General features: G+C 41.1%; 1 protein-coding gene across 2 annotated transcripts in view; it reads right to left on the bottom strand.

Moving 5' to 3' along the window:
* Nucleotides 1-23,992, bottom strand: part of sh2b3 (SH2B adaptor protein 3) — a 55,231-nt gene that overhangs the window by 30,174 nt on the left and 1,065 nt on the right. The window contains exons 1-2 of one of the 2 annotated variants that reach the window (XM_030416170.1): nucleotides 11,103-11,203; nucleotides 7,383-8,597 (exon numbers count right to left, since the gene is read on the bottom strand). In XM_030416170.1, the coding sequence (XP_030272030.1) occupies nucleotides 7,383-8,570 (1,188 nt within the window). In that variant the 5' untranslated portion in view covers nucleotides 8,571-8,597; nucleotides 11,103-11,203. Of the gene's footprint in view, nucleotides 1-7,382; nucleotides 8,598-11,102; nucleotides 11,204-23,992 lie in introns of those variants that run through there. The other variant, XM_030416169.1, reaches the window with a different exon arrangement.

Below are 23,992 nucleotides of genomic sequence, written 5' to 3'. Positions count from 1 at the left end.
GGCATAATTTCTAGGTTTCATGAAACTCAATCCCTGGAAAGAGGAAAAGATTCAACTTTGTGGGTGAGATACAAGACTGCTATGATGTGAAATGAAACTAGACTCTAAACTCTCTGAAGAGATAATCTCGGCTCTAAATACTGGTGTCAGCAGAGGCCGGTTGGCCATCTGTAACTCCACTATTAGTCACTACTATCATGATGTCAGCTGGCCCTTCACTTGGCCTGTGCAAAATATGAATCTTTACACACTAAGTGTTATATCTGAACATATTTTGTTGTTATGCACAGTAATGTCTTGTTATTATCCAGAGGTACTGACATTTTAAATGTTATTTTTTCAATGCTATAATCAGCAATATCATCCACATTGATCGTTCTCAGTTTACATCAAATGCACCTGAAGATATTTCGAAGTAAAATGGATGAATGATTGTGACAAACTTGAGTTGTACACATTTTTCTCTTTTTTTTTTCTTCTTCACATTGTAACACAAGAAGTTATATTCATGTCTGACAGATGTAGCACCCCTGGAATGGTATGTTGTTTGTGTCTTATGACTTCAGTCTGTGTGGGCTAGACACAATACTCTTGGCTAGACACAATACTCTTGGCTAGACACAATACTCTTGGACTTTTTAGGGAAACTCTAATGTTTTGTATAAGAGTCCTGCAGAGTTTGACTTAATAAAAAATTACATCAAAAACACACAAACTTGCCACAGACCTAAAGACACCACGATCTCGGCATGTCCTCCTCTTTGCTGGCTTCTCTATGCAACTTTCAGTCTGTCTTTCTCATGTCTCCTGCTCCTTTGCATTTCCTGTGTCTCTCTTGGTTGGTTTCATTCTGTTTCTGGTTCAGCTGACTGGGGCCCATGTGTTCAGCGCTTTAGTTGTGGTATGCAACGAGAGCCAAATTAACGCTGCATGTTGCCATATGAGAGACTGAAGTACAACAAGTAACACAGAACAGATGGACACCAGAGTCTGGTTGTTGGAAAAGTATTTTCCACTGATGTTGCAAGCTGCTCTCTCACTGTCAGTGAGAGGGAAAAAAAAAAAAAACCCAGCGGAGATGCAGAGAGAAGAACGCGTGAAAATAAAAGTAAATGTTGATCAACGCCTTTGGACTTAAACTGTGCAACTCAAATGTTGTTGGTTTTAATAAGGCATAACTCCATATTTGGTTTCTCAGTTTTTCTTTTAAATGAAGATAAAGTATCACATGACTCCAATGGGTTAGTAAAAGCACAAATGAAGCTTGAGCAACGTATGCAAACAAACAGAAAATTATGGGTGAGAATGCACAGAGAGAACAAATGCATACAGAGAGGAACCAACTCCAACAGCAACATGATACGTAGCTCAAGCACAAGTACATGCAGGCATGAAATTAAACCATGTGGGAAAGATTAAAGCAAGAGGAGCTGGGACAAACATATGCAAAAGCACAAATACACACACAGCTGAAATAAGATGAGAGGGATGTGATTAAGATGAAGTCTACAGGAGGTCTAAGGAAACATATACGCCATCAGACTGCTGCAGTCTGTGGGAACTCACTCTGGAAGACAGAATACCACAATTTTCCTGGCAAGACGCTAACCTTGTCTGTAACATTGACTACTGTGCGTCACATGAAAGGAAAAGTAGGGCTTGATGTTTTAGAAACAACTACCTCTTTAACGAGCAAGTCAAAGCTGAGGAAGGTTAAGCGATAACTCCCAAGACTGGAGGAAAATGCCACATTAAGATACTGAATAGTGAGTGATAGCTCAAACACTGGTCTTTCTTCTCAGCCCTTTGGTGTGTGGATTTAAATAATATAACTGTTTATGGGTCACGGTGTCAGTCTGTCCTCACTCAGATACTGAAGGCTAAGAGACTAAGATAGAGGATTTAAGGTTAAAGTCTCAGACAACGCACAGGACATTATGGAGACATCTGCTTGTTTCCGCTGACATGACAAGATTCACTTCTGCAATAAAACAAGTGTTTTGTGGCCTTGGCTCGGTTATTTTTTCATTCCATCTGCGAAACAGAACAGACGTAACATAGATACAGATAAAAACAGACAAGACTTGCTTGTATAACTACCAATTTGAGAGGCATGTATGAATGAGTACAACAAGTAGATTGTATTGGGGACAAATTATGACATAATTGTTTATCCAGTTAGTAACAAATTCGATTAGGATGAGTTGAATACATGCAATGACTTGTTTAATTAAAAAAAAAGGAATGCAACAAATTATCCAATAATACTATCAAATTACTAATTTTGCTGAAACTGAAATTAAAGCTCAAGCATTTTTTGCTATTGCCATTTTAGAGCTCACAAGTGCTTATTCGCATGTCTGAAGCGAGAGTGTGTATCATTATCTATAATGTCTTTACCACCAAGATAGACTAACTATTAACTATGAGATTGTGAAAATATGGTTTAGGCTCCCATTAGAAGCCACAAGTCTGTATGATATCAATCTTGTTTTAAGAAAACCATGTTTGATTCACGATGTCATGGAGAAGTAATAAACTATCCACAATCCTGTGTAGTAACAGCAACGTCTCTGATAGGTGGAGCTCACCGTTTACCCCATCTGTGAAAAGTCAATGGAAAAACTGTACTATTGGATATTATGCATTACGTTTGTCACAGAGTGAACGGGATTTCCCTTTCTGACATGTTGCATTGTCTAGAGATGTTGAGATGTCCAGTCAGGCCATGTACTAGTGTTTGTGAGCTGGAAATCATTGGAAAGGAATTATTTGCGATGGTTTATAGGATGAGTAGTCCTTCAATCTTTCAGTTATTACGTACAAGGTCTTCTACCTTTGAAATGTTTTGCTCCAAACCAGATAATTTATGGTCAAATTTCATCTTGTAAATGTTTGGCTTGGTTCCAGTCTTAAAACTTTTTATATAAGCTTTTTCTAGAGCATCACTGGAGAATCTATGAAAAATGAATTCACTTACGGAACCAGATCTGGTGAAAAACTGGACACAGTTTTGATATTTTTGTTATGGAGGCAGGAAAGTGTCCTAATGAGCAGTGGTTTTCAAACTTCTTATGCCCAAGTCGATAACGAGCCAAAGTCTCAAGGCACACATGCATTCACATTCAGGAAAACAGCCTCTATGGCACTATTATCTAATCACTCTGTTCATGTTTTTAAGGATATTTTTAGGTTATAGAATTTGCCTAGAATAGAATCAATATGTACAAAGAACTGCTATAGTACAGAAAAAAAATTCATTAATTGGGCCACTTTTTGTATGGTTGTACTTTGCAATAATGATGTGTGCAACAATGACACAGTGGTGTGGGAACCACTGCTATAGTGTATAAATTAAACCTCTTGCCTCTTAAAAAGTTAGATTTGAATAAACAGGTTAAAGCTGCATGTAGATCGACGTTACTGTTGCATCAAACTGCCTAAGTTTTGCCCCAACAGAGCACCACGCCTTGACTGGAGCTTTCTCACGCAACTATATTATCAGTTTCCATGCAGCTTCCTCTCTTGCGCTAAATCAGCTCACTGATATTACTGCTGTTTCTCACACATGAATATACACACACACACACACACACACACACACACACACACACACACACACACACACATCTTAATAAAAATACAAACCCTTCCCATTGATTTCCATATTCTGTGCAGCTGATAGACATATGCAGCACTCAGGCATACTTGCTCACACACACACACACACACACACACACACACACACACACACACACACACGCGCGCACACACGTGCGCGCACACACACACACGCGCGCACACACACACACACACACACACACACACACACACACACACACACACACACACACAGTCACAATGAGGGCACAGATGTGTGAAACCCCAATTTACATCCACAAAAAAGAAACTGTACCAACTCAATATCTAACACGCCAACCCAAATGTACTGCAGGTTTGGGTGTTTTAAATGGACTTCTTTTAAAGGTGTGAACGCATGTGCTTTTTCTCGTGCATGTCAAAATGTGTGCATGTGAGTCCACAGCTCTCTTTCCTTTTAAGGCCATTCTCAGGGCCTTCACTCTCTGCCCTGCCAAGTTTACACACACACACACACACACATACACACACACACACAGAAAAGAGAGGGAGAGTAGCAACACAGGGCTTACTAAAGCAGCATTGCAATCAGCCTGGAAAATCCTACCAATGCCTTCCCATTCTGATATACAGTATTCACACACACACACACACACACACACACACACACACACACAGGTTCTATCATCAACTCAATTACCTCATGCTCATGGTTAAGGCTGCAGCTGGCTGAGGAGTTGAGGGCTGCTAAATATAAAACACTACAAGCTGACATACACACTGAGACACACATGCATGCAACGTCTTCTTCATTGACCTCAGTTTGTGCTGGAACACACACTTGCACACACCCTGAAGAGACTCCATTCTGCTTCCAGTGACCTTAGAGAGGCAGCGGCGAAGACAGCAGTCAACTGAGCTGCTCTGATTACTGGTTTGGGGATCTTGGGGGACTGGGTGTGCAAGCACATGCAGCTGGTCCCATCTGGAAATATTGCAGGGTTTTATGCCATGAGGTCTCATGTGGGGAGCCAAGCGTACATATTAGAAAAAAAAGACATCCTGCTTTGCTGTGATGAGCTGTAAAGGCCTGGGGGAAGAAAGTTTCTTCTTTCTTATTCCGAGCTTACAAATGCAAGTTACTTAAACAAATGCATCTTAAATGTGGCTTTTTCACATTCTTTTAATTGTTGAGATAAGTGTTTATCATGAGGTAATAAGCAGAAAAGATGTAACTGGCTGAAGCAAACCCCAAACAAACAGGAAACAGTGTAGGAGGCATATCAAGTCACCAAAGAGTAAAAGAACACATGAATGCTGCAGATTCGTTTAGGTAGTTGAGCACAAAAACGGCTCACTGGGCAAATGCTGTGCTACATTAGTGCATGAAAATGACTGCATTATAAAGACATGTTCCTCTTCTCACTTTATTCATATGAACCGTAACTCAATTTCTTTGAGCCTCTTTTACTTGGTTAAAGGGCAAACTATCTCTTACCACATCTTAAAAGGTAATCAGTGTGAAACAAACGATGGAGTTTTAACACCGATACTCCTCCTCAGCACACAAGGCACAAGACACAAGAACAGGTGGAATGCTCTGATTAGTTTTCATTAGTAAAAGCTCAGACTTGACTCGTAATATCATTCTTAAGCTTTTTCAGCTCTGTTTTAAACCAAAGTCTGCTCAACATCACAGCATACTTTGTAGGTGCAGTTAAAAAAATAAATCAATCAGCAGAGGCAAAGATGTGATGAAAACCATCAATTGAACGCACAGTTTTCTTAGCCAAATCTAAATGTCATCACAGCTTTGGTCTTGTTTTGTCATGTGGCAAATTGTACACCAAAAAGAAGGTTCTTAGATGCGGCAAAGCATCATTTATGCAAACAAAACAAACACAGAGAAAAGAGATGGTTTGAAAAAGGAGGGGGGAAAACCCCTGCGACTAAAACAGCTGGAGACAGGAAATGACTTTGGGCCTGTGTGTATGTGTTAATTTAGAGTACGTACATATATTTGTGACACAGCCTGGCAAACTGACGTTAACCAACCTTTTAAAGCCTTCTGTGGGTTTCCATCTTATTGATGAACACAAACAGATCTACAAGATGAGGAACCTGCCAAATGTTTCAGTGCTGCGCAGAATTCTTAGAAGAGGTTCAACAAACATTTGCAAGAACTGCAGACCGACAGTCCTGCGGAACAGGCATCTGCTGTACTGAGGACAGTGTCAGATATTTTTAATAAACGCTTCACTAATGCAGTGATGTATTTTTTACAGCAACAGTAAAATCATTAAGCACTGCAAATGGAGTATGCTTTGCCTACACCGAGAGCCCCTGACTTCATCGTCAAGTCATCTGGTGGCTGTCAAACTGTTGTATCAACTACAGACTGGTGTTCTGCATTTGGTGAACATGCATCCATGGACACAGAGAGTGAAGTCGGATCTCGAGAGAGGGAGTTCTTGCTTTCTCTCTTTCTACTGGATTGAGTGAGAGGTGTCTAACTAATCTCTGATCAAGCTGTCTAAACGAGGCAGAGCTGATGAAAAAACAAGATTCTGGGACAACACGGCTTATTTCTCACCTAAAATGTTTTCAGAAACATATTTTACTATTTTTATAGATGTAATATGATGTGGTTGCTACCAGCAGGCTGCTTTACTGTTTCCTACCTCAAAATAGACTCCAAGCCAAAACAAAGTACATCCCAACTCGGAGTACGACATCCATCTGTGAGGGTGTTTATTGGGCCAGTGCAGCGCAGCGCAGTGCATTGTGGTTGTTGTTGGTTTTCAGCGTTTTGAGCAAAAGGGAATAACAGACATTTTTCTCTGTTTTTTCTGGCCACATAAAACAAATATTAAAAAAATATTTGTGTCTTTCTACAGCACACTGAGACAGACCAATCCAATGCAAGAGCCACCTTTCTATCAGTGAAGCAACACTTTAAATCAAAAGGTCATAATTTAGAAAATGTTACACTTATTCTCTTTTATGCTTTAGAGTTAGGTGAGAAGATACCACTCTCGTGCCTGTGCATTTACTATATGGCTAGGATGGGACTATCTTAGCATCAATACAGGATGTGGCAAGAAACTGCTAGCCCAGTTCTGTCCAAGTTAAACAAAAAAATGCATATAACCAACAATTTTAAAGATCACTAATTGTCACATATTTTAGTTTTAATTTGTAGTTTGCTGTGGAGTTATGGGTTGATACCATTTCTTGGCCAAATAGTCCCAGCATGAATGCGATACCCGACATAAGATTGCTCTACTGAGATCTCTTTTTCGGAGAGAAAGCTATAAGCATATTTTCCATAATTTTGAATTATTCATTTAGTTTTTGTCTTGTGTATCACAGACAACCACTCCACTTACTGTCAGTGTCAAGCTAAATGCTAAAATGCAATGCTAAATCCAATGAGGCATGCAGTATTTGCTTAGCAAGAATGATAGAATGTGAAGACTGCTAATGTGACAAGACAAATTGTAAATGTTGTTACTCATTTGAGGACATCTACGTGTATACAACATGAATTTTAGACGTCAATGAACTGGGTGCACAACCTGGCGAGCTCTAAATCCCTCTCAATGTGCCGTTGATTCATAGTGATAACATTTTGTTTGTAGATAACAATAAAGTGGTGATATCATATATGAAGTTGATCCTAATTAATGATCACAATTACACCCACTATGTGTACATATGTTCAGTAATTGCTTGGTTAAAATAAAATACGTATAAAGATAAGTATGAGCGAATATTTCTACCTTTGGAGGATCATAGAGCTCCAACTGGTACCTCTCCCCTCCTCCTCTTCCTCCTCCTTGAGCGTCCATAATCCTCCTGACCAGCAGGCGGCAGCGTTGCCAGGGGGGCAGAGTGTCTGAGATAGTGTCATCCACCAACAAGTACCTCAGTTGGTCCTCTTTACAGCAGCCGCTCACCTCTGACCGTCTCTGCCTCATGCTTCCGCTGCGGAACCAACGGAATCGACCTAGGATGTGAGAGGCTAACCCAGTCATGAACATATGTGAGGAGGCCGGGGGCGTGGCTTCAGAGTTCAGACAAGAGGAAGAGTGGGAGGATGAGGAGGAGGATGACGCTTCCTCATTCGTAGAAGAAATCCCACCCACTCTGTCACTATTATTTGGGGGATTGTTGTTGGTGGGGTTTGGGCGGCTAGGAGACAGGTCCTGGGATGAGGGGGGGCTGGGGAGCGGCCGTTTCTTGAGTAGTCGTCTTACTGTCTCCCGAATCTGTTTGACAGAGAAATGTGTAATGTCGCCGTGGCCAGGGTTGGAGGCTGAGGAGCCTGAAGAGTACCGTTCAGATACCTGACGACGATCACTGCCAGAGACCTCCTCGTTGCTCCGGCTACGAATCAACAGCGACCCACCGCCGATACTACGAGTCGATCCTCTGAGCACCACTGGGTTTCCTGTTAAAGGATTTCCCACAGCACATCGCAGCGGCTGCTCCTGTTCCCGACTTAACACCACCGGCTCCACTTTTGGTGACACCACAGCGAAACGAGCAGCTCCTCCACTTGGCCGGCTCGCCTCCCGATAGTCCTGCACCTCAGACAGAGATGTGATCCGCAATCGACCCATTACGGCCTGTGATGGAATGGCAGAAGCTGCCGGAGTGGTGGAGGAGGAACTACCGGGAACAGTAGAGCACGTGTTCTGGCTGATCGGCGTGCCATCTTTGTCGACCTCGCAGCAGAAGTGTTGCTGGAAGAGGTCGGTGAACTGCTTGGAAAAGGTCTCTGGAGGGAGCACGTCATGCTGTGGCCGCTCTCTGGCGAAGCTCCGATAGTGTTCGGCCAGCTGCTGGGCAGTGGTGATGGCGTGCAGCTCGCAGAATTCCCACCAGCCTCTCGGGGGCGCTGCCACGCCAGGGCCTCCTCCTGCTGTTGCGGTGGTGTTGGCTGGATGTATAGTGTTACCATTCATTGCAGTAACCAGACCGGCTGAGAATCACTGTTGTGAGACAAGGAAGGTTGAAAAAGAAGAAGAGAAATGGATGATTGGGGGAATGGGGGTAAAGGGTCGGTGTGGAGGCAAAAGTGGAGGGATGGGCAGTTAAGAAAAGAGAGAAAAAGACAATTGAGGGACAAACAAAGGAGAGATATGGAAATGTAATCAGAGGCATGTCAAAATACTGATGAGTGTTGTTCATGAACTGGAGATCTAAAGAGGGAACTGGCAAAACAGTTACAGCATTTCTTTGAACTACTTGAAAGTTTAAAACAGTTCAAACACTGAGGAAGGACAGCCAAAAGTCTGATTTTATCTTACTCAATCTTAAACAGTCCAAATTGGATTACATGGGACGGCAGAGGGACCTCTGGAAATCAACCACTCATAGAGTATCTTAATAGATAAGGACGGCCTCAGTTCACTCAAAGGACAAAGGACCATTAGATTCGTAGAAAACAGTCAATTGGATTAAGGGCAACGACACACTGTAAGTGCATATATTTAAGGAAAACTGTAGAAAGTTTTACCCTGATGATGAAAAGAAGTGAGTGGAGTCAGTAAAGATGACAAAAATCAGTTCCAGATTGCACTGATACAGATGACAGAGACTGCAGTATCTGATATGAATGAAGACAGCAATATATCGGACAGACACTGAATGAGGGCCTGACTGAGGAAGTACTGTTAGAAAATTTCTCAATCAACCACACTGCCTGCTTGGCCATCTGGGTGTCTACATGTGACCCTTTTCATGTTTCTTCTACTTCCCCTCCAACATGAAGTTTTCATCATGTCAAGGTTTTTACTTGGACTGTGATTGCTTGACTCGACACAACAATTTCTCGCCTGAATTGTTTCCTATCGCTCCACTAAATGAGAAAGGAGCTACATTGTAAATCTTATCATACTGCTTACAAATGGGTTTTGGGGGCAATTCGGAATTGGTCAGTGCCCATTTAGCTAGTTAATCCATTGCTGAATTTTCTTTCTTAGTATTTTCTGGCCATGTTTGGACTTTTTTTATGTAACAGGAAATGTAGGGACATAGAGAGGAGGGAAGACATGCAACAAACTTCCTGGCCTGCTGGACGTTAAACACAGAAATTGTGATTATTAGCCTGGAGAGCAGGTTATGTTTTTCACCTGTGTCCGTTTGAAGGTTGAATGTTTGTCAGCAGGATTACACATTAAAAACACTTTCCATTAAACTTGTTTAACAAACTTTTGGTATGGATCTGGACAAAGGGAGTAATTCAGGAATGTTTTCTCACTTTTTTTAACAATGTGCCATAGTGTTTATTGACATTATTGCTAATTTCTCAGGGAATAATGCACAGATCTAAGAAAATCAGGCATACTTAGGTGGTTGGTTTGTATGAATTTGATTGAGATCCTAGATCTGGTTAAATTATGCTTAAATGTTGGTTAAGCAGTTATAGGTGGTTTAATTTCAGCATGATACAGGGTCATCGAGTTTGATAATAGATTAGGCTTGACTGAACTGAAAGGGGCTGCTGGGCCTAGGCAGTATACTGTACGCTCTACTGAGTGCAATTCTAGTTTACTATGCACTATCCAAACCCCTTGGATACCAGGATGTCCTTCTATTTTGCTAGAGTTTTGGAGAGAACTTCCTTGTGGAACAGTTTCCACCAATTTTCCGCATTCGTGTCAGCACCACTTTGTCATCATCATTCTGTGCAGAAAGGAGTCAACAACATTAAACAGTTCTTCTACAGTGTATATGCTCTCACCTATCCACTATGGTTGAAAAAGTGCTACTTCTGCATATAAAAAGAAAAATGAGAACTTGGTATAAGAGTTTACCACATAGTTCAGCATAAAGAGGAAACAGGAAACATTCCAAGGTATTCAAAGAGAGCCCTACCCTGTCCTTCATCTTTTCAGACACCCTCTTGCCATTCCCTAATGTGCATTCAATGCTGACCCTGTGTAAGCTCAACCCATAGCTACAGTACAGACAGTCAGTAGGAGTACGGATGCATTTTCAGGAACCACAACAGGCCTCAGCTGATGTAAATGTGGAGATTGCTGGTTTATGCATGCAGCCCATGGATGATTCAATGTTGTGTAAGCCACACAGCTGTTAGATATTCACACTACTGCCATATTGACAACATAAGAACCTTTAAATATAGTTAAATTACATTTTAGCAAGAGGTTTTTGGGAGATAACACTGTCTTGAATAGAAACTATAGCATGATTGCAGTTACACTTTTTGCACAGGATAGACAAAAGAAGTGAAATAATACAGTATCTCACCATTAAACACTCACTGGCAGGAGAACGTTAATGCCTGAAGAAACTGAGGATGTGTAAAAGATCTAAACATGCATCATATTACATCTACAGTTCATTTCCATATTGCTGTACCCATGCTTCTCATAAATGAGCTGTTGAATAACCTTACAGTAAGATCAGCTACAGCAGAATCAACAAGGGTTTATCAATCTCATTCTACAACATGTGCTTACAGTACATACCATCTTCCTCCAGTGCAGCAGAGAAGGGTCTCTTCTAAATACAGGAAGTATGAGTGTGCGTATGTGAGCCATAGACTGTGGTCCAACAGATCACAGAAAACCACAAGAAATATAAGGAGGGGTCTCTCTGTGTGTGTGTGTGTGTGTGTGTGTGCGCGCGCGCGTGCGTGCGTGTGCGTGTGGGGGGGGGCAAACATGGAGTAACATGTCTCGTTATCTCTCGGCTAACATCTCCCTCCCTCTCCTAAACGACGACATTTAGAGAAGAAAAGCTGTGAATTCTTGAGATCATGCCACGCATCAAAGCATGCTGTTTTTTCATCAGTATCATCAAGTGTACCAGGGGGACACGTACGTCAATGAGGGAGCAAAACTTGGCAATATGACATATTGCGTCACTTAAGTTCCTGGATGTGTCCTGTCACAACAACTAATTCCCTTCCTGTAGTTTTCAGAGCATGCTCAGTGCATGTTCCCTTGTGCCCCTCCAGCTGGCCCCCACAGAAGCCTGTTTCTATCTGCCTGGCCAGCCCAGCGATGACTCAGCACTGACTGAACGCACACACATATACAGACACACACTTCCTCTTGCCGTATCTCTCTTGGGGCTTGGCCGTCTCTGTTCCCATGGTTTTTCCTTTCTTTTGATCCTCTGTGTCCACTGGAGTGAGGATCTCCAGATGTGTTTGGATTCATGCTTCCTTAACTTTCACCTTGACTGAGGGCCTAGCAGGGTCAAAATGTGAGGGAAAACAAAAAGACTAAGACAGTTCTGTGTCTCCTCCAGGACCTCTGACCTCGGCTTGGTGCTCTGTTATCGTATTATTGCTTTGCTAGACAGCGGTCAGCGGGGGATGACAGAAAAAAATGGGCCAATTCAAAACACACCAAGTTGCAATGGAAAACATTCCTGCACAATAGAGCCAAACTCCCTGCATTCCCTCCATTCTGTCTTCCTCACCTTACTCATCACTCCCTCCCTCCTCCTCTTTCTCAATGCCTGCATTCTTCACTGTGACACACGCGCGCGCACACACACACACACACACACACACACACACAGACACACGCAGACACACACACACACACGCTGCTTTCTTCGTCTCTCATGTGCTTTACAGAAATCTGGCACAGCTTTTCCTGCTGCATCAACACCACAAGCAGCCTGCAGCCTAAGTGACTAATGTCGACAACAGTTGCAGGTTTGTTGGCAAGAAAAAAACAACAGTTTATGAAACAGAAGGCCTTTTTTATGATATTCATATTTTTCAGAAACACTAACAGTATAATTCAAAACCAAATATAGTATGATAACTGTCAATTTTCATACCTTGGTATGCCTTAACTGTGCAACCGAACTTTGACTGAAACTGCTTAGGCTGCAGCTCAGCTGCTGTTGTTTAAAATAGCTGACAATAACATCTATAATACCCAGAAGTCATTTGCCTTTAATGGACAGATGCACGAGTCAAACAGGTGCAAGAAGAAAATAGTCACTACCAGGAAAAGAGCTTGTGACTGACTGACATTTAAAGAGTACAATCTCTTCATCTGCACCTCTGACATGAGGGCTAATATATCTGAATATAGATCAATTTGTGCATTATTTTGATTATCAATTACATTTCTCATGCAGAAATTCCAATCATACTCTGCTTCCAGCTTCTCAAATGTGAGGATTTGTGGCATTTTAACATGTACTCTCATTGTAAAATGGAGTATTTTTCTGTTGGATCAGACAAAACAAACAATTTGAAGATGGAATCAGTGATGAGAACACATTTTTCATATTAACATATTTAGACTTTGACCTGAATTGTTTAAAGAACCAATTTTAAGACCTAGGTAGGTTTCAAAGAGAATATCAGCATCAAATCGCTTCCCTTACCTCATATTGTTGTATCTCCTGACACCAGAAGTGGAACTAAACTTCTAAACACTTCTTTACTGGGAGCAACCAGAAGCAGATTTTAATCAAGCAGAAAGGGAAACAGGATGCGTGAAAGACACACGTGAATTGATCTCGTCAGCATGAGTAACCTCATGACTTGTGTCAGCTCACTGAGTTGATTCTTAACACAACACAAGCTTGAGGGAGTGGGCGCGTATGTCAGTGCACCTTAATGCCCAGACACCATGAGACTAGAGGTAGCAGTGGGCCTGTGGTGGCCAGTAAACCATATGTATGCAATTTTTTCAAAACTAACATTCAAAATAAACTCAAGGGGCATGTAATGCCAATATAATCATGACCACTGCAACATTTAAAAAAAGATGGGAGGTGGCATTCATTTTAAAACAAAACCAAGAGGACAAAATCTACAAAGACCGACAAAGCCTCAGGGCTTACACAACACGTAGAGAATTATCAGTGCTGCTGGTGGAAGCCCTGTTGCAGGGAGGTCCTATTTATATCTCAAGAGCTTGGTATCAGCTCTCACACACCACTGTGTGCTCCCTGTTGTCCACAGCAGGGAGCAGCTCTTGTTTGATGCAATGGACACACACACATACACACACACACACAAAAAACACACACACACACACACACACACACACACACACACACAAACACACGGGCACAAAGGAGGTCTCTGAGCTTTCAGGTATTCATAGCAGGTGGCAACTGCCATGGACGCATATTAATGCCAGTGCAAAGGTGGCTTCAGATGCAGTACTTTAAATGGCCACTGCTTGTAAAGAAAGGCTCAGACTGGGTGGAAACAAAGTCCTTTTAGGCAAGCGTTGCCACACAGCAGCCATCTTGGCAACAACCCTAGGCTCGCAGGACGAGACCCCCATTTGAATGAATGGGGAGACAGCCAGAACTTTTAATGGTCACTGGGACAAAAAAAAAAAGAATGAACCCTTTTACTGACCTCACCTCCCTTGGTAATCCTGTGCATTAGTGTGAGATCTTCCTCTATGCCTATTAGAAGTCTGTCTGCAGTCACACAAAATTAGTTGAAAACAGTCTTGAATCTCAAATGTTTGCTTCCGTCAATGCCACAACGCAATTTCCAGTTTGGTTATGAAAAAGAAGATGATTGGGTTCTGAGAGAAAGACGTGGGATATGTGTCAAACAACTGCCATCTCTGGTCATCTCTGCAGACTTCCTTATTCAAAACGCTTCCCTGGTGGAAATCAATCAATCATCACCACCAACCTCTTCAGTAATGTACCAGATAATTCAATTTTAATAGCTTAGCCTAATCAATGTCTTGTAAATGATGTCTCCATTATGTTGAGGCTTAGTGGGGGAATTGAGTGTGTGTAAGGGTGAAATTATTGACATTGGTGGTGGTGGTGGTAGCTACTGCCATCTAGAGCTAAAATGAAATTTCAATCAAAAGAAAATGAATTAGAAACAATTTTGATAATCTATTCATCTAAATTAGTAAAACAAGGCCAAACACTCCATGGTGCTTGCTTCTCAAATATGAGATATAGCTGCTTTTATATGTATTTCATCATAGTACACCCACTCTCTAAGTTTTAGGCTGTCCAACATAAAAATAAAGCATGAAGAGTTCATTTTATAGGTAAAATCATTGTCAGATTAATCAACATTAGAAATAATCCCTGGTTGCAGCACTACTAATATCCTTCAGTTCCACCCTTGCATTGTTTGGATTTTAAAGATACAACTGACAGTGAACAGTTCATCCAACCTTGAGTCTTCAAAGTGTCCCTTCAGAAAACAATTCATGACGTCACAGACACTTCCTGCATGTTCTTACACTCCTTTTTCTTTTCACACACACATAAAGAGACAGATGTGTATATGAGCAACTCGCCTGAGAATGTGGACACCTCTATGCACTGCTTGGTTGTTCATTACTACAGAAATAGGATGTGCTCCTAATCATCATAGTCATTATATAAAATGCAATTTACAGCAAGCCACATCCTTCTGACCTTTATATAGCACTGGCCTTATTACCAAGATCAGCCGGATCCAATCTATTGCTTACGACTCAATTAGTCTGCATGGCATCAAGGCTCTCTCAGACATCAAACAATCCCGTTTTTCCCGTAAAAACTAGAGTGGAAAAATAAATACGTTAGGAAAAGAAAAGTGGCAACATGTGCTGCACAATGTCTGGGATGAAAAACAGATTTTGTTACCACCTTTGAATTTTCATTCTCTGATTCACTGAATGAATCACAGAGCTAGGGATACATTTACAAAGGCGGGAGAGAATAAGTCAGTGCATGAGTGTGGGAGTTAGGGGGTTATCAAAAAGAGAGGAAGGAGGGAGGAGAGTCAAACAAGAAAAGGAAGAGGAGGGGACAGAGAGACAAGAGTCACAGGGATCGTCAGGATGAGAGGATAATGAGAAGGCAGGCGGGAAGTGAGAAAAACAGAGCAGAAGAAAGGCGCGATGGGAGGTGACGGCGCCAGGTTTGTGGGTGAAGGTCCAGGTGGCAAAGCCAAATAGGAACAGGGACCAAAAGATCTTTGCTACACTCTGCCTGGGCAGCAATCACAGCAACAGGAAGCCCTGCCCTGCACTGGAAAGCAGTGTGTAGCACACACATGCAAAGACACTGTACACACAGACACACACACTAAAATGTACTCTTACGTCAGCAGTGGGAAGAGTAATTGAATATCAAAGCACAAGGGCTGGTGTTTGAATGCATTTTTAATTCATTTGTGTTGACTGCCGAGCACACACACATGGATGAGACAGGTTGCACTGAAGAATGACAATTAAATGATGTTGGTCTGGGATAAGCACATAACTAAGTTCTTGCCAGATTAACTTGAGCCAACCTTCAGTTTAGCATAATGATTGACCACAGTGCGAAGAATCTAGCCTTTCTCTGTCCACAGTAGGGCTGCAAGTGAAGACAGTTTTCATTATCAATAAATGTGCCATCTATGGAAACCATCCGATATTGGGTGTGAAATGTCAGCAATGCAATCGAATCAATTTCTTTGCTTTTCTTTGACTTAAAATAACTAGCCTAATCAATTAAGTAAGCAATTGTCAAATAGTAATATTGTTTTAGCCTAACAAAGGGAACAAAATCCACCTCACAGCCGCTTCATAGCTCACTAATGAACACATGATGTTTTCTTATCTTAGTCTGTTAAAAACAACAAAAACAAAAAGCTGTAAAAGTGACAATTCACCTTTTTATGGTGGGTTATGTGCTAAGCTATTTCTTGACCTGGATCAGTTGCCAGGCAACCAATGGACACTCCAGGAAGTTACTGGTCCCAGCCACAAAGCAGTCAGCACGTCTCCTTATATTTTTCAGGGAAATTGCAGCAACCCAATAAAAGAGTTCAGTCGCCTCATTGGCTGTACGTATACAGATTGCTGACAAGTTCAAAGTTCAAACTGAGATTCAAATTGTACTTTATGGCACTACCTTGGGTGGTGCATGCGGCTTGGATTTTATATGTTGCACCTGAGTTTAATGAGGCCAAACATATTTGCTTTCTCTGCAGTAAAACAATAGCCCACACAATTAAAAAGCAATTCCACAGCTGATCATTTGCCTTAATTTACAGGATATCTTGCCTCTCCAATACAGTTTGAGTCAAATACTTGATACACATTCACTGATTTTTGAATGAGAAAACAACCACTTAATTACAGTTACTATAACACAAAAAAAATACTATAACACAAAAATTAGTCAATTCTATTTTTCTTTCCTTTTTAATTATTTTGTCTATTTTGCTATTGCTCTATTCTTGTAATATTCTGCTGTTGCGACAAACAAATTTCCCCGTCTGCGGGACATTAAAGGATTTCTGATTCTGATTCTGACAAATAAAACCAGTCTCTGTTGTGGTCAAGCTTAGTTATCCCAATTATTAGTCCACCTTTCATAAGAAAAATTAATTAAATAAAATAATTTTAAAGCACTGGCTCTTATTTACACTTTATTAACACTAATATACATTAAAAACCTGCTTGAATAAACTAAACAGTGGAAGCCAAAATCATTATTGTGGTGTTCATAATAATAAATGAAAAACAAATTCATACATTCCGTCCATGTCTTACATTGACACAAACTTTCAGCAAAATCCAAGCATGACATCCATGACTACAAACCCACAAGCAACAATTATGCAGGTCTGTTATCAGAAGAGAAAGGCCAGGAATTCCCACCAACACAGTAACCATTCAGTATTGTTATGACAAACCAAACAGCCTGTTCCACTGTTAGCCTGTGTTGGCAGTTAACACAAACTGACACCGTGTTTTTCATCCCCTTCACTTCATGTTTTATACTTGAGTGCAACAAGCTGCTGTGCATCAAGCAAAAAAACGGCAAAACCAGACAACAGCGACATGCAGCTACAAAGTTCCGATTGATCGGCTGCGTAAAATAAGAGGTCGACATGAAAAACATCTGCAGTTGCAGGGATGGGGACTGGCTGAGTCTCAGTGTTCCTGTTTGTGTGAAGTGAGATGTGAAAGAGCTTTGATAATGAGCAGAGCAGAAAGCGAGACGCAAACCGCTTACATAATTGAAGAACATATTGTAAGGGAGGAAGTAGCCCTGAAACATGAGATAACCTCGGCCCTAACTTCTCGCAGCCTGAGGAAAGCATCAGCTGATTCAGGGTGAAACTAGAGAGTGGGAGCCTGCAGTTTCAGACATCTCTCTTTTACAAACATAAACCTTAAGTAAGGGATAAAATGTTTGTTCTCCAGATGTAAAAGCTAAAACATTTGCAAATGTTTCATGAGTAGAATCAGCAAATAACATTTTGTGTCACACTATATGAAAGGAACGAACACTGATATACTACTGTACACAACACTACATAAACAAAACTACAGGGAAAGAATATCCTGTAAAACTGCAACATTCTTCTGATAAAAGAGAACAAGAGGTAGCAGCAGTAACAGCTGTGAACTAGTGACGACTTATCTTTTGTGCTGCATGTGCCATCTGTTGTTCTGATGTGTAGGCATAATACTGCAGGGTACATAGGCTTTCTGTTTTGGCGAGGAGTATTCTCATTCCCACAACAATGCAGGCTCCAATGCAACACAATGCTGCTATTCTTAAGACACACAGAAATAAAGCCCGGCCACTTTCTGGCAATTTCCTGTGGTCTGGGAACGGACAGAGGGAGGCAGGTCGGGAAAAGAGTGCAAGAAGAAGAAAAAAAAAAAAAAGGCTGGATATATTACAAGAAGGAAACGGCAATGCACTAGCAAGGATTAAAAGTAGGGAACCAAATGTATGCTGGAGGATCAACACCACTTCCCCCATTAAATCAGCAACAGAACACAAATCTGGGGTTTACCTTGAAAGAAAACCATGTATGAGTATGTGTCTAGTGATTCCCAAGTAAAATACTCACTAACAAGCATCTTTCCAGCTGTCCGGCATCCTACCAATGACTAATACAAAACGTCTCTGTACAGTCCGTGGTCTATCATTATCCTGCAAAGACAGACCCTGGCATGTCAGGGAAATACTAAAATATAGGGCTCCCAGAGACATAATGACAGGCAAAAAATGAAAAGAGAAGTTGAGTTTTGGCTCTGGATGTCATGTGTGAGGAGAGGAGACTAAAGGAATGAGGTCAGTAGTGTCTGTCAGGCTTCACAAAAAGCATTTTTTCTTCCTGTGACTTGACCATTCAGAAGTTACAACTGTCAAAAATAAGCACAACTTATCTACATGGTTGAACATTTGCCGAAAATATTGCAAGAGCAATTTGGAACTATTAATCACATTCTTCAATAACCAAATTGTATTGTAAATGCTTTCGACATGTGAAGTACTTTACACCCTGCATTGTGTACATTGTCCTACATAACAAAACAAGAACTCACATAATAAGAGTTGACTAAACAACACTGATTGAATACAATATTCAACGTTACAAAAGGTCCCCCCGAAACATGCCAGATTATTAAATCAGCATTTTCATGAGGTGAATGCAATCGCACGGAAAAGACGCAAGATGCCACAGTTAATCAGCGATGTAAAGGGTAGGAACCTTCAAGCAAATAATACAAGTTAAATCGGTGAATCTATTAGCATTATTTTTAGCGTGATATGATACTACACAAACCTTCATCTGAACTTTTTTTCGAAAAGAAAAACACAATGTGGCTGGATGTATTGTCATGCAGATTGTTAGATGTACTTTGCAGACTGTTAAAATAAAGAAAAACTAAATACGTTTACAGAAAGCTTTTCCTGCACATGTACACTCCAAGCCCTGGCAAAATAAACACTGACTGACTGTGCATATTACAGAACATTAAATACACATACACTGAATAACTAAACAGTTTAAGTATGTTTCTCAGCTACAAAGCCACCAATAGCAGACCTCAACTTACTGGAACCCTTAAACACAGGTTTAGTTTCTGAAAAGCTGAAAACAGCAATCCATCATTCACAATTTGGTGGAGTCAAATCAGTACAATTCAGCCAATTCAGGCTTTCAAGACGCAAATGTTGACGTCTGTCTGAAATCCGCAGGCACTTTATAAATGAGTCATCCCTACTTGTGATGTGTTTCAGATTCATTTTTAAAACGCCTGATAGTATTTAAGATGTGAGATATTAAGTGTGTGTGTGTGTAACTGTGTGTGGGGTTGTAGGCGGGAGAAAGGTTAATTGAATCCTTTCTGTCACTGTGATCAGCTGTGAATCATCTACAGGCATCCGACTTCCTGGAAGGCTAATTCAGGAGTTATAAACTTTTCCACACTGGGACTCATGATGAGCCAAGTGAGTTTCAGTGTTTGCACTTACAAAATAGCACTTTATAAAACAGGAACATCACCCAAGCATCCTGTTTTGGGCTGCAGAGACAGAAACACTCTGTGCTTGTGTTAGGAATAAACTTGTGTGACATGATGCAATTTGTGGGAGAATGTATTCCCAATTTCACTTCAACTTAAACACAACTAAATTCTAAATTCACTGAGTAATCCATCAATATACTGATCATGAGCCAATCTCAGCTGACATTGGGCGAGAGGCGGGGGAACACCCTGGATAAGTCACCAGTTCATCACAGGGCTGACCTTTAGGGACAAACAACCATTCACGCTCACATTCACGCCTACAGACAATTTAGAGAAACCGATTAACGTAACTTTTTGCATATCTTTGGATTTTCGGAAGAAGCTGAAGGAGAACCTGGAGAAAACCCACGCAGACACGGGGAGAACATGCAAACTCTGAACGGAAAGGCCGTGCCCCAGCCAGGCCTCGAACAGAAAAAAAACCTCTTGACCCCATCCCACACACACGCACACGCGCACACACACACACACACACACACACACACACACACACACAAATCCCTTAATGTAATGCAACTGCAGACACATTTTACCCACCATCCTCATACTGCTGTAGCTAAATCGGGCCTATAATCAACATTCTTCTAACATCAAGAACAGGGGCGCATTGGGGTAAACACACGCAAATACACACAGACTCTCTAATTATTGCTGCTTTGGAAAAAGAAAAAAAAACAAAAAAAAAACACAGGCACGCAAGCCTCCCCACCCCCCAATGCTTGCACAAATTCATGCACACACACGCAAGAACTTAACCCTACTCTATGCTTTGTATGCATGTTTGCCGAGAGAAAATACAGTTAAGTCTGAGATTTTTAGGCTTAGCTGTTGTGTGGTGGAGAGCTCTGTGAAGCTGCCAGGAAACGTGTTATATTGCAGAAGGTCCCTACTGACACAAGAAAAGAAAGGCTTTCTTTTTCTCCCATTTTCTGCCTTAATTTGTTCTTCCGCCTTTCTCCATCGTTGCTCTTTTGCAAATTCCTACTCCTGTCTGTCTGCAAATTAATCTCCCACGGTTCCTCCTTCTCTTTCCTGTCATTCTTAGAACCCCTGAGGGAAGCAGAAGAACTGGCGTCTGATAACATCATAGTTAAAGACATGGAACCATGACAATGTCTGATGCACGGCTGATATCCGAGGCCGCAGCGTCCGCCAGTTCTTTCACTTCTGTCACATCTGCAACAACACCAATATGCATATGTTCACACCAATTATGCACAACTGGTCAAATATTTTGCAGAAATTACTAATCTACGACAGTCTTTTCTTTCAAGGATAGACGTCTCTAGACAGTTACCAAGATAATATTGTGTTGTGGGGCATGAAATCCCCAACCAAGTAATCATGTCATGTTGGAGAAAATCCTATTATAATCACGCTGAACAAGTGTCACCCCCCTCCCCAGGGAAAGTCCGAGATTTTCCACTGCTGAAAACTGTAAGGGAGATTCTTACAATTTACGATATTCAGACTGTCATCGGATCCAGAAACTGTAAATCATTTTTGTCAATAATGTACGGTTGTAGTTACTAAATGTATAGGTTTTACTGTATTCGTGTTAGGCTATGCATGGCACCACCTCCCACACTGAGTAAAAGAGAAGTGAACACTGCACCATGTTCAGAAAACAAGATATACAGACTGTAGAGGCCAATTAGGGATCTGTGACTGCACTGAACCTTTAAAGTAAGAGTCAACCTTTTGTCTGGGGTTGACAGAGTTAAACCTGTCTGCCATGGAAAATATTATGTAGAGTCTAGCTGGCGTTACTTCCCCACCCTAGAGGCATGTATTTTCTGTCTTTTGTGCTTCAATGACTCAAGGTGTTACAGCTGTCACATCTATGTGACTGAATGAACAAAGAATGCCAACATCAGCCTTTCGCTGGGATTACCACAGAGGGTAAATATGTACGCTACAAATTTGTTTTCATACGCCTTAGGTAGGGTAGGTGATATGACGACAAATACGATCCAATGTGATGAGACTATATAAATTTGTCAATCATTGGGGATTCTGCCAAACTGTTTATTCTGCGGTTGCTATCACTTTAATATCTCAAGGTGGATTTAGACAGTAGTTGCAAATCAATGTGCCGAACAACTTTGTAGCAATGCAAAACTTTGACTTGTCCAGTATTTCATTCAATTAATTAGTCAAAAAACAGGCATTTCTTACAGATTTTTTTAAATCTTGTTCTACATAACAATTAGAGCTGTAACTATGAGTCAATTAATCGATCAACAGAAGATTAATCAACAGCTGTATTTACTCATAGCAGAAGTACATACATCGAGGTCATTCAAGTTGCTTCAAATTCTAAAACTCTATCCCAAGCTCATATTGAACAGCACAACTTTGTGTGTATTTCAGCCCAACAACTGATAGCTGTCGCTCGGATATAGACTGACTGTGTACCCAAACCAGAGCTTATTTGTTAGCCATGTTATTCAGTCAGTCAACATTGGATGTACTATGCGTTAGCCAGTTAGCTCATAAATTGACAATGCCCTCGCTCTCTCTCCAAGTTCAACTAAGGCCTGTTGTATTATGTGATGGAAATGGGCTGGCAGATGGAGGAAGCCCTCACAAGTATATTTTTGACCTTTGGGAGTCTCTGTATGGATATTGCTATGTAAATGCAAGGCAGTGATGGAGGAGGTACTCCATTACTTAAGAAAATTTAAGGAGTACAAGTAAAAGTCCCTCATTCCCCCTTGCAAAAAGCCCAGTCTGCTCTGAATGGTCAGCTCTGGTGGGGGTGTGTCTAAGGGTGGTGACTGTCAGCGCCCTTGAACAGAGAGAGTCACAACTTCTCCATTTATTCAATTGAATGAGTTAGCTCCAAATTCCAGCTTCCCAGTACTGTAAATCAATCAATCAATAACTAATGTATTAATGACAAACTGTAAGAGATCATACTTCTGTTTCTCTGTATTCATTCATTTAATTACCCCACTTAGAGCTTCCTGGAAGTCTATGTGAATCACGTGACACTCTGCATTTTGAACTTTGGTCGTTGCAATGCCCTACCCAAGGGCTCTGGCGACTATTAGTTGCTAGTAATTACAACTACTAGTTGTAAAGCTGTGACGTTAAAACTTTGAAAAAGTCCTGATGGCTCGTTTGAAGGGACAGTTTTCCAAACACAGGCTGTGTTGCATGTCTCCATGGGTTAGGTGTTTTGATCACACTCACATAGTATTTATATTGCATGTCAACCTGCTTTATAATAAAAAATTTAAAGATACGAAATCTCACTTTCCTACAATATGGGACCTTTAAAGTAATCTCAAAGATTTTCATGTAAATAAATATCTGTTAAGTCACTATCTATTGCCAAATGAGGTAAAAGAATGATGACTGAGCCTATGGCCCACTGAGGAAAGCCCTTGCTGCAATACCAAAGATGTATACTGCGTATCGGTGGCGACTTTCCCGGAAGATATCATCAAGTAGTGCAGTTAGTGACATGTTAACCCAGCAGTGGTTGCTCGGCCAGAGAGAGAAGGTGGTTCGCACTCAACATAACAGTTTTGTTTGTCCTGTTCTTTGCTGCCGTTGGGAGTTAACGGTTAACGTTACTGTTAACAGTTATGGACAATCAAACAAAGAAAAGACAGATAACAGCAGACGATGAAGCTTCAAAAGAAGCTGCAAATCGAAATCCAAAGTACAAACCAACTGACAACTAACTGACATCACAAATGTGACACTGGATTTCTAGGAAGCCGGAAATCTTCGAGATTGTCTCTTGACACTGAAAGGGGCAAAGTAATAGCCCATTTCAGAATGTAATATAATTACATATAGGTATATATCACATACTCTGATCATCATTATTGATGTATTGACATATAGGCAGCCTTTTAACTGGCTGAGGTGAGGTGCAATAAATGTATTAGAGTAGAAGTTCGAGGGTGCAAAAACTAATTGAGTAAATGTATTTAGTAAGACTACACCACTGTATAACGAGTTTAAATAAGTAATTCATTACAACACCAACTACTTTGGTTGGAAAAAAAATAGGATGCACCACCGCCACATATACACACCTGTTGCCTCAGAGCAAACAG

Source organism: Sparus aurata, chromosome 5, assembly GCF_900880675.1.
Source record: "Sparus aurata chromosome 5, fSpaAur1.1, whole genome shotgun sequence".
Lineage (NCBI taxonomy): Eukaryota > Metazoa > Chordata > Actinopteri > Spariformes > Sparidae > Sparus > Sparus aurata.
This window is presented reverse-complemented; position numbering and strand designations above follow the sequence as displayed.